Below are 11433 nucleotides of genomic sequence, written 5' to 3'. Positions count from 1 at the left end.
AACCCTAAGAAAGTGCTTAGTAAGGGCTCTGCTGCCCTCCTGTGGCCATACCTGGGCATGACTGCTGTCATCGAGGCCTCCAGCTGCTTACGTTCTCCAAACTAAGGAAATCTCTCCCAATTTCCCTCCTCCTAGAAAGCACTCCAGGGGGGCTGGATGGGGTGGACATCATCTCACCTCCCTATCACCCAGGCCAGAGCTTTGGCTGTGGAAAGCAGATGGGAAGGGTGGATGACGCTTTGTTCAAATGTCAGATCCTGGAGGATGAAGGCCACAGGCCAATAGGTGAGGCCCAGTCTGTGTTACCCAGAATGCTTGAGTGTTGGGAGAGACTCGGTGGTTCCCATGGAAACAGCCTAATCAACCAACGCTAGACGGGATGGTTTGAAAATTTAGAGGATATTTATTTCTCGGGAAGGTCCACAACAGCTGGCAGGCACTGCCCTCCCCTGTTCCAGGGGATTTCTCTCTCCTTTTCCGAGAAATCCCCTCTCTTCTTGGAAGTGCCCTTGGGGAGGCTGGGATGTGAAGAGAAACCATACACAACACTCCAGAGCCTTAAAAAAAGGAAAGCAACAGACAACCTCCCCCACACAAATACACACATACAGAATAAACAGACATATAGAAGAGGCTGAGGCGCTGCTTGGGAGAGTGGGGCTGGGTGGCTCTGCCCCGCTGCCCCCAGCCAGGAGTCTCCGGATCTAAATGGCATGGAAGTGCCTGACAGCCAAGCAGCAGCCCTGGCTTCAGAGAGAGGACCGGGGAGCGGGGGTGGGGGGGACCTCTCCCTGGAGCTCAGGGGAATAAGGGACAAAGGAACAAATAAATAAATAAATAAACAGAACCCTAAGAGCTTGGGCTGAGGCTTGGGACCCCTGGGGCCTCTTTCCCTGAAAAGAGCAGATCCAGGGACAGGCAGAAAGAATAACAGGGAACACACAAATCCAAAGCCACACCCAACTGGCCTCCAGAGCCTGCATCCTTCAGATCCCAGAAGGACCCAACCCAGAACCCAGCCTCAACCCAGCTCTGGAGGAGAGAGGGGTGAGCTGGGGAGCTTCCCCGGGGCCAGTGGAAACTGTTGCCTTCATCCTGACCATCTCCACAAAGAGGGAGCCGGAGCTGCCTGAAGTGTGGGCTCTTCCCTAGGAAAGCCGAGGCATGGCCCTCTCCTGCCCCTCTTCTCATTGGCCTTCCTGACCCATGGCATCTGCGTCAGCTGGGAGGAGCCCCTGTGTGACTGTAAATAATCAAAACAGTCCATCCGGGTGTCCTCTGCTCCATTTGGCCACCGACGCCCCCACCGCCTCCAGCCAGGGCTACACTTAACGGCTCCCTACAGGCCAACAGGGAGGAGGCACTGGACAGAAGAAGCAAGGACAGAGAAGGGGGCAGAAGTTGCTGGAATGGACAGTTTGGGCAGGAGGCCAAACTGGACACATGAAGAAGTCCAAGGACTCGGGAGTCCCAGGGTCCCCCCGGAGAAGCATGGCCAGCTGGGGGCTGGGGAGAGCACGGGGTCGGGACAGGCCGGCCGCTCAGCTGGGCAGTAGCACGTGCTGCAGGAGGTAGGTGAGGGAGTCCCAGTGCTTCCAGAGGAGGAAGAGGACGAGGACCAGGAGGGCAGTGCTGGTGATGCGCAGGCGGGTCTTCATGAGGGGTGTGATGAAGTTGGCGAGAGTGGATACGAACACCAGCAGCACGGCCATGAGTGCCAGGATCACGTTGATGAACTTGCCCAGCAGCGCCCGTGCGTTGGCGTTCTCCACGCCCTCCAGCTGCACCACCTGCTGCTGTTGCTGCTGCAGCTCCAGCTTGGTGACCCGGGTCAGGCAAGACTCCACAGCCTCCTGCAGGGACACAGGGGTTGGGTGCATTGGAGCTCAGGGCGGGCAGACCCCCAGCCTAAACCCTACCTGCCCCTCAGAAGAGGTGACAATGCACAGGGTGCCCCCTCCGAAGGCCAGGCAGGGTAGAGGGTGATCAGCTGCAGCTAGAGGCCCGAGTCCTTTAATGATTACTATTTGGGGAGGACGGTGGGAAGTGGAAGTCTTGATTAAGGGGAAGTGGTGGAACCAGCCCACTCCCAGATTCCTCTTGAGGCTGCTGTACCTGGATGTCCCGGGCCCTTTCGTAGGACTGGTAGGCCACCTTCTCCTCCATGCTGGCCAGCTCCTGCTTCAGGTTGGTCATCTCATTCTGGTGAAGCTCAGTCAGGTCGTTGAGCTGCTCCTCCAGCCGCTCATACCTGGCGGAGGGAGAAGGTATGACACCAGTCCCAGCTCCCCAAGCCTCTTGTCTCCCCCCAGGATCAATTTCACTCATTCTCAACAATGACTCAACCCACCCCGGGTGTCCAGCCCTGTCCAATTTTAACAACAACAACAATGAAAGCTACTACGTACACAGCACTTCTTATATGCAGGCCCTGGGCTAGGCACTTTAGCCACATTATCTCATAGGATCCTCCCCACAAACCTTCAAGATAAGTACTAGTGCCATCCCCATTTTACAGATGAGAAGACTGAGGCATAGAGAGGTTGAGGAAATTGCCTGAGATCACAGAACTCATGAATGCAGGAGTCAGGGATTGACTGACTTCAACAACCTCGGCCCTTAAGCCCTGGGCTAATAGGCTCTCCTGGGTACCAGGGACACAGGGATATAGAGACACAGTTCCTGCCCTGAAGGCACAAAATATCAGAAGATGACTACTATGCGGGGTGACGAGTAGTAGTTAGCTTTCAGGCAGGTTTCCCTCTCAATTTCCCAAAACTTCTTCACATATATAAAGAAGAAAAAGTGCTAACTAAAGAAAAGATCCCTAAGAATCCCAAGGAGCAAGTGCCAAATGCCACACGAGAGGCGCAGAGCAGACAGAAGGAAAGGAGAGGACAGGCTGACTCAGGAGCCTCGGCTGGATGTTCACGTGGACCATGCCAGACACCTACATACGGTGACTTTACAGGTTTGGACTCAATCCTCACAAACCCTACGAACAGGGATTCACGTTATTCCTGCTTCACAGATGAGGACACCGGGTATGAAGAGTATGAAGAACTTTGTTCAAGGTAAAGAGTAAATAGTAGAGCTGGGATCTGAACCCAGGTAACCTGGCTCCAGAGTCAGTGCTCTTAGCCAGAGTCTCTCCAGATAAAAGGCCATGTATCTGGCTCCTGCCTCGGTTTCCCCTTCTGTACAACAACCATGTAATCATCAAGTAGGGATGCTCAGAGCTACTGAGACAGGCAGAGCCTTCCTTCCACAGGCCCCATACTCCTAACTTCCAGCTGCCCTGAAAGCTGGTGGAAGGGTCCTCGGAGCCTCTTCCTGGCCCCTTGCAGCAGCCCAGGACCCTTCTAGATGCTCCCCCCGTCTGTTGCTACCACCAAGTGTGAAAGCCGGTGCTCGGCCCCTCTCCCCAGGGCTGGGCCGGGCGGCACACACCTGTAGCGCTCCTCCTGCAGGCACTGGGTCATGTAGGTATAGTCCCTCTGCAGCTGAGCCTTCAGGTCCTCCATCGAGTCCTCCAGGTGGGACTGGCCCTCCTTGATCTCCCGCAGCTCTTCCAGCACAGCATCCAGGTTTCCGGGGGCGCTGTACAGCACGTTAGACTTGGGGCTCCCCAGCGCCGCAGCGGGCCCGGCCCCCGAGTTGCTGCCCGCCCCGGCCGAGCTGGCGCTGGCGCTGGAGCACTCATCGTCGCTGCCGTACTTGGGGCTGGACACGAGCGTGGCACTGCCGCTCAGTGCCCGGGCCCCCTCCTCGGGGGGCCCGTCGTCCAGAGGGTCCTTCAGGTGGGCAATGTTGTCAGCGCTGCCAAACTTGTTCCGGATGAGGCTGGCGAACTCCCGGGGCTTGGACACCACGGCGGTGTGGGTGGCCTGTGAGAGGCCGGAGAGGCTGCCCTTCACGCCCTCCACCACGCCCCCCCCAAAGCCGCTGATGCCGGCACGCATGTTGGCGCCCACGTCCTTCAGGCCCTGCTGCATGTCCCGCAGCACATCCTTGGGCTGCCGCGACGGCCCGTTCTGCTCGATCTCCTTCAGGCGCCGGCGGTAGTGCTCCAGCTTCTTGTGCAGCTGGGCGATGGTCTGGGCCGACTTCTGGTTCTTCTTCTCGAACACCTGCTTGATGCGGGACACCTGCTGCTTGTCGGCGTTGTTGGCCAGCTTCAGGTACTCGGCCACGTTGTCGTCCCGCGCCTCCTGCTCGATCTTGATCTGCTCTGTGATCTTCAGGATCTTCTGGTGCAGGTGGTCGATGGCGGCCTTGGTCCGCTGGGGGTCCGGGGCCCCGTCCGGCACATCCAGGCTGATGGGGCCATCGGGGTCACCATGGCCAGGGCCGCCAGGGAGGCTCAGGGCCGCGAGGTCCCCCTTGTCGACCTGGGGAAGAAGGCAAGCAGAGGAAGCGTTAAGTCAATCAGGAAACCAAGGGAGGGGGCCCACAGGAGTCTCTCGTGTGTCCCTGGACAACTCTGGACTTGGTTTCACTGCCTGGAAAACGGATGCAGGATGAACAGGAAACTTTAAGAGTCCAAAAGAATAAGGGCCATGACAACAGTATTCCCTCACAGCTGCCATTTAGGAAGGGTTTGCACATCTGCTATTTACCCAATCCCCACAACAACCCTAAAATGCAGTCTAGGCAGACCTGCTCCTCCTTTGGCCCAGAGAGTTCAAGCAAGTTGCTCAGGGACAAACAGCTTCAGGAAGACAGAACTGGCAGCCCAGAACTCTTTTTGCCCCATCACATGGACCAAGCAGGTCTGAGGCTTCACTGCAGTCACGGGGTTATTTCTCAGGGATGAGACACACTGTCCCTCTGGACTCAGCCCTCCATAAGGCTCCTGCCTGGAGCAGGCCTCTCCCTCAGAGCTGACCAGAGCCTACACTTGGGCCCCATGCAGGCACAGGAAGCACTCCCCTGCACCCTCCCCACCTGGGCTTCCCCGGTGCAGCTCAGCGGGCCACCTGCCTCAGTGCACACCTCTCCCAGCCCTGCCCTTACCTTCCAGCTCCCTGGGGTCGTCGGCAACCTCTTCCGCTTCATGATGGCTGGAGCGCCCGGCCCTGCCCGGTCTCCCAGGACAGGGAGAGGAGCACACCCCCACCTGCCTGCTGGTTGGGTCCCCAAGGGCTCGAGTCCCAGAAGTAACCCACAGGCCGAGGGAAGCAGGGCCCAGGCTGGGGGCCTGGGGGTACCAGCCATCCAGCGTGGAAGGAGGTGAATGTGCAGGAGGGAGAGGACAGCGCCTTTTCCTCGCAGGCAGGCGGGCTTCCTGAGTGCATCAGGGTGGCACAAAGAATGGAGCAGAGAGACTGAGAAAGGATAGGCGGCAGGGAGAGAGGGGAAGGAAAGGTCACAGAAGATAGGAAAGATGGGAAGCCAGGTCGGATGAAAGCAGGCGGGCCTGGAGCCCCACTCTCCCAGAGCCGGACCCGCCTCAGCCTGTTGGAGGACCACTGTCCACAGCTGAGCCCCAGTGTCTTATCTCCATGCAACAACGGAAGCAGCAGGAAATGGCTCAACCCCATGTATTTTTACACCCAGCACACCCCGGGCCGGGTCAGATACTTGCTCTTTTTGTGTATGTGGGGGTGGGGGCAGGGTGAGGTACACATGGGGGAAGGGGTTAAACACAAAGAAAGTGGCCCCAGCTCACAGCTCACGCACCGGAAGCAGCCCGTGCCAAGTACAGGCAGAAGTCACTGGGCTCCATTTCTGCTGAGGTGCAAAATTATTGGCAAACACTGTTAAAAACAATAGCCCTGCCAAACTCAGGAGCCAGGGGAGGGTGTCTCCTCTGTGGGCTTCCTCTTCGGCCTTTTCAGGTCCCAGTTCCACTGGGGATGCTGGGTACAAAACCCATCCCTTCCCATACCTCCTGAAGTCAGGACTTTCCTCTGACATGTGTTTTAGGTCTCCCCGCATGTCCCTTTGCCCTTTGCCAGGTGCTGATACCTTCAGGACCTTGTATATCAGAGGAGCCAATTCCACAGTCTCCCTTAATGACCCGTCCCAAGGTCTACTCGTTGCAGCAATCTGATTTCAAACTGCCTCGTGCAGTGAAACCCCTTCTTCCTGTGCTGTTCCCTGCAGCGACGGCAAACACCACATCTGTCGATTTTCCTGACCCTCAGTATTCCCCCCCTGTAAAATGGGGATAATCATATCTACTCTCAGGCCTTTGGTGAGGGTTACACAAGATGATGTCCAGCGAGCACTCGGCATGGCACCGACAGAGGCACCCATCGGTGCTGTCTGGAACTGGCAGCACATTTTGTGTGTGTGGCAGAGGAAATGAAGTTTATTTAAAAGATGATACCAAAACATTTGCTCAACATTGATACCATGAGGCAAAATTTCATTCTGTATGCAACACACCGTTTTTAATATTAAAGAACTTGACCCCTTTATAAGGCCGCTGTGCTTTCCAAAGAGAGTCAACACTTTCCCTCTCTTCCACTCTCTTTGTGGGAGAAAGAATATTCAGAAAATGAGTTGGGATCTGGCTGCCTCACTGCCTGATGCTCAGCTAGGTCGTGGCCTCATCTTTATAAAGAGGAGGGCGTCGGTCCCACCTACTTGGAGGAGTGTGGGAGGACCTAATGAGACACGGGCTCGCTGTGAAAAGCAAAAGTGCTTTGGCCTACAAGGGAGTGTAAAAGAGCAAATTCCCTGCCTGTCCTGGCTCCAGTCTGGCGGCTTAGAGCCTTTTACCCCTCAGTTTGGTGGCTGTCTGGCTTACAAATGGAAAAGCAGAGTTGAAGCTGGCTGTGAAATCCCCATGAATGAGAGAACAGACACTCCGGGAAAATCAGCAGGGCCTGGTGGTGAGCTGAAGTGGGCTGGGGTCCCACCCGTTTCCCCGCCACCCGCCCCTCTTCTCTGCCCTGGGGCCCAGACTCAAGCCTGGGGTTCCTGCCCCTCCACTGGGTCTACAGTGCCTGGAGCCTCTGGCTGGCTCCAGTCACAGAACATGCCGCTTTGTCCCTGCCCCCAGGGAGTTCTCCACTCCCTCCTCTCCCCAAGCTCCCCCCACCCCAAGGCTGCAGCGCCCTTTCAGGACGAAAGGGAGACAGGGTGACCAGGGAAAAAGAGCCAAGGAGGCTGCAGACAGACAGGCAGAGGTACAAAGAGGGATTATGCTTTAACAAAGGAAGGAAAATTAGAGCATTAGAAGAAAAAAAAGATGAGAAAGCTGTTAAGAGGGATGAATCAAGCAGAGCATGAGGACAATGAGATTTGCTCACAAAAAATAAAAGAAGAAGAAGAATCGCAATGAGACAGGATACAAGGCCCATGCAGGGCAATGGAAAGGGCACTAGGTGTGGAAGCAAACACCGGTTTAGAAGCCTGGCTCTGTCACTTACCAGCTGTGTGCCCTTAGATATGTCATTAACTTTTCTGGGACTCAGCTTTCTCATCTAGAAAAAGGGGGTATTTCTACCCACCTCAACGGATTGTCAGGAGGATACAATGAGACCATGAAGGCAACGATCACAGTACAATCTCAGGGCACACAGCAGGTGCTCAAAAACAAATCACAGTCAACTGACACTTCACATCCACTAGGACGGCTATAATTTAAAAAGGAAAATAACAAGTGTTGGCGAGGATGTGGGGACATCAGAAGCTTCACACCTTGGCTGGCGGGAATGCAAGATGGCGCAGCTGCTGTGGAAAACAGTTTGGAGGTTCCTTAAAACATTAAACATGGATTTACTTTATGACCCAGCAATTTCACTCCTAGGTGCAGCCCCAAGGAATGGAAAGCGGGTATTAAACAAGTACTTGTACACGTATGTTCACAGCAACACTATTTACAATAGCCAAAGGGTGGACACAACTCAAATGTCCACTGATCGTTGGATAATGGGTAAGCAAAATTGGTAGAGTCACACAATGGAATCTTATTTGATTATAAAATGAATGAAGTACTGATAGAGGCTACAACGTGGATGAATCTCAAGAGCACTACACTAAGTAAAAGAAAACAGATACTAAAGGCCACATATCGTACAATTCCATTTATATGAAATGTCCAGAATAGTTCAATTCAGAGAGACAGAAGGCAGACTAGTGGTTGCCAGGGGCTGGGGAAGGGAGGAATGGGGAGTGACTGCTTAATGGGTGCAGGTTTCCTTTAGGGATAATGAAAATGTTCTGGAACTAGAAAGAGGTGGTGGTTGCACAACCTGGGTGTGGAAGGCCGGGGCCCCCAATCTGCTGGCCTAGGTTGCAGGGCCAGCCCAGAGTGGGTCTGCGGGAGGGTATCTGAGTCCTTCATCTCATGGGCTCATTTTTAACACAGCAGAAGCTCTAGCTGGGACTTCCCTGGCGGTCCAGTGGTTAAGACTCTGTGCTTCCACTGCAGGCATGGGGCACAGGTTCGATCCCTGATCAGGGAATTAAGATCCCACATGCTGCTCAGCACAGCCAAAAAAAAAAAGGAAGAAGCAGCTCTAACTCACTCACTAAAAAGAGCAGCAATACAGATCACTGAACTCCCGGTCAAGAGCAGGTGAAAACTCCCAGGGTCCCCCAGCCTGGAGCACGGCAGTGGGTGGGCTACACAGGCACTGCTGTTCCTCTCTCGAAACTGTCACAGAGCCTCACACGGCCCAGGCCACCCAGTCCTCTGTCCATGCCTAGCCACCAGCACCATGGCCTCCTCACCCCACTCTCCTGCCTGAGACGGGCCAGACACTCCGCAGGCACCTGACCCCAGGATGAATCCCTGTGCACAAGGGGGCAAGTTCTAAGAAGAGGAGAACCGTGGAGAGTGGCCCATGCTTCTTCCATGACCCCTATACACACAAGGCAACCCGGAGGCCAGGTCATGCTCCCTGCTCAGGGTGCCCACCAGCCAGGGCTGAAGTCACTGACACTGTTCTACACAGACACTGATGTCCGAGAAGTGCTGATGAATGTTCTGGAAGAGCCAGAGCTGGGACGTTGTCAGAAGTGTCCGGGGCACAACTTTCCCTATTCGTCTCCCTGCTCTGGCGAGACACACCCCTGGGAGCACCCCCTCCACGAGGCTTCACAGCCCCTGACTCTTCTCCCTGCCCGCTTCCAGCAGAGCTGAGCGAAGCCGGATTAGGCGCTCTGCCAGATTACAGGGCTCCCACCTCCTCCAGGGCCTGAGCTCACATCTCCATGTTAACCCGGCCAGACACGGGACATGGGTCTTCCTCTCACACACTAGCCCGGCAGCGTGGGTCCCTGAGGCAGACACTTGGGAAAGAAGCATCCAGGCTTACATGAAGCTCCTCAGTGCAAAGGGGAAGGACGCTAGCCGTGTAAACTGTGAGATGTGAATCATGGGTCTATTTCTCCAGCAACAGTACAAACACATTATAAACATGCTTCAAGATGGACCATATCAACAATCACACTTGCAAGGAATGCGTGCTCCACACGTGCGCTCCCAGGTTCCCAGGAGACCGCAGATGGCCCCCCAGCCTGTGACTCCCCTCCCCCAGGGACAGGCAGCCCGTTCCTACATTTACAAAGTGCTCCTGTCAGGGTCCCCAGAGCAAGCTGACACAGAAGATGATCCCTGTCCTAGCTACCTGCTCAGGGGTTGGAAAGCCAACACTAAGGTCACTCTTGGAAAAAAAAAAAAGAGGAAAGAAAAGAGCTTTGGGGCTCCTATGCTTCCCTTTAGGAGAGCAGGGTGGCCCTGTCATCCTGGGACAGGTGGCCTGTGTGTCCCCTCCCAGGGTGGAGAGCAATGGAGTCAGGTGTCAACCCTGCTTTGTCTGTGGGTCTGACCAGATGGGCTGAGGTCCATGCAGGGTGCTGCTCCTGGGCTGCAGTGACTAAGAGCCCCGCAGGTGAGTGTGACAGGCCTGTCAGGCCCGGGTGACTCAGCAGAGATGCTTCCATCTGCTGACTTCTGGCCCTGTGGCTCTGATTTGAGCACCCTTCTCAGGATGGAGAACACACAGATTCCCCTCTTCTACTAGTTCCCCGAGGGAAAGGGAGGTAAACCAGGCCAGGATGCAGAGGAACAGCCATGGCCAGCTAACACCCCGTCCCGTGCCCAAAGAGGCAGTGTGACCCTACAGTGAAGCTGGGAGGGAGGCAACCTGACATCTTCCACACTAACCTGATGTTCCAGCCAGAGCAGACTGGGAAGATTACGCCAACCCTTGGTCCTTAGCCAGGGGCTGCTCCCATTCTTCCAGATAATGCAGGCGCTATGAAGCCACTCAACCCCGGCTCTGGAGGCATCATCACAGCTAACCCAAGCCAGGTGGGGGAGGGGCGGGGAGGGGCAGGAACGGGCAGGGGGGTTGGAGAGGGGAAGGCACCAGCCCATCCAGTGGTTCCATTGGTGCCTGGGAGCCCAAGTGGCTTTTCTCCAGAGGGCAGGGAGGCAAATGCTTAGATAAAGGGGTACACGTGGAGGAGGATATATTATATATATACACCTGGGGCTGTTCACTGGGGAAGAGTAAGATGAAAAACTCCTGCAGTGAGACCCCAGCTGCCACACAAGGGATTCAAGGGCAGGTGCGTGAGGGACCTGGCTCTTCCTGCAGTGCCCCTTCCTCGTTGCATGAGTGCCCTCAGCGGCTTTACAAGGAATTTTACGCTGCTACAAGGGATTGCAGGGTGCAGAGTCCATACAGATGAGGAAACTCACTCTCGCATCCTTTCATGCAGCACCTACGATCTCCAGGCAGCTGGGCACTGGGTGGAGGCTTCAATCAGCTTCCTCCTGCAGCCAGCAAGTGCTTCCTCCCGCCCTGATCCTAAGGGTGACTCTTCCTGGCAGAGCGACACTCCTCTCATCTAGCCCTCGGATTCCAGTCCTTTCTGATAGGTCCACCCCTTGGTTCTGGTCAAAACTACATCCTCGGCTCAGCCGCCTCATTCCCTGCCCTGCTGAGAACAATGCCCTTTTGTCCACACAAATGCCCTGCTGTGCTGTTCCCTCTGCCTCTCATACCCACACCCTGGCTGGAACCCCGGAGCTGCCCTCCCACCTTGGCGCCTCCTTTATTCTCAATCCTCCAAATTCTCCCAAAGCTCCAAGCACCCAGCACTTTGCTCCTTCTGGACCCTCCTACTGGGATCGTGCTCACTGGCCCTTCACATTCCTCCCTCCCGGTCACTGTTTCTCCGTAGACAGAGGCAACCACAACCAGGAACATCCCTTCCGCTTAATTTCATGTCAGCTCCTCTGGCCCCACGCGGAGTGACGTCTGGCCACTGGTTTCTGTAGGTTTCTGTGCCAGGGCTCCCTCACCCAACCCCAACGGCCCTGCCAGCACCCGTCAGCCTAAAGCCTGGAGGCCTGGTGTTCACCCCTCCTCCCTTCTCCCATCTCTATAATGGAGAGAGGAGAGGGGGCCACAACCCAAGAGACTGGAGGGGAGCACAGCCCGCCTGACGAACTCCAGAAATGTC

General features: G+C 55.7%; 1 protein-coding gene across 2 annotated transcripts in view; it reads right to left on the bottom strand.

The window, feature by feature from the left end:
- Positions 1 to 390: 390 nt before the first annotated feature.
- Positions 391 to 11433, bottom strand: part of TMCC2 (transmembrane and coiled-coil domain family 2) — a 35095-nt gene continuing 24052 nt past the window's right edge. For both annotated transcript variants that reach the window (XM_081216346.1, XM_081216347.1), the window contains 3 exons: positions 3451 to 4391; positions 2116 to 2251; positions 391 to 1853 (listed from right to left, as the gene is read on the bottom strand). In XM_081216346.1, coding sequence (XP_081072472.1) covers positions 1542 to 1853; positions 2116 to 2251; positions 3451 to 4391 — 1389 coding nt within the window. In that variant the 3' untranslated portion in view covers positions 391 to 1541. The remainder of the gene's footprint in view (positions 1854 to 2115; positions 2252 to 3450; positions 4392 to 11433) is intronic.

This window comes from Mesoplodon bidens, assembly GCF_964165515.1.
Source record: "Mesoplodon bidens genome assembly, chromosome: 2".
Classification (NCBI taxonomy): domain Eukaryota; kingdom Metazoa; phylum Chordata; class Mammalia; order Artiodactyla; family Ziphiidae; genus Mesoplodon; species Mesoplodon bidens.
Note: the sequence above shows the minus strand (reverse complement) of the source record. Positions and strands in the feature narration are given on the sequence as shown.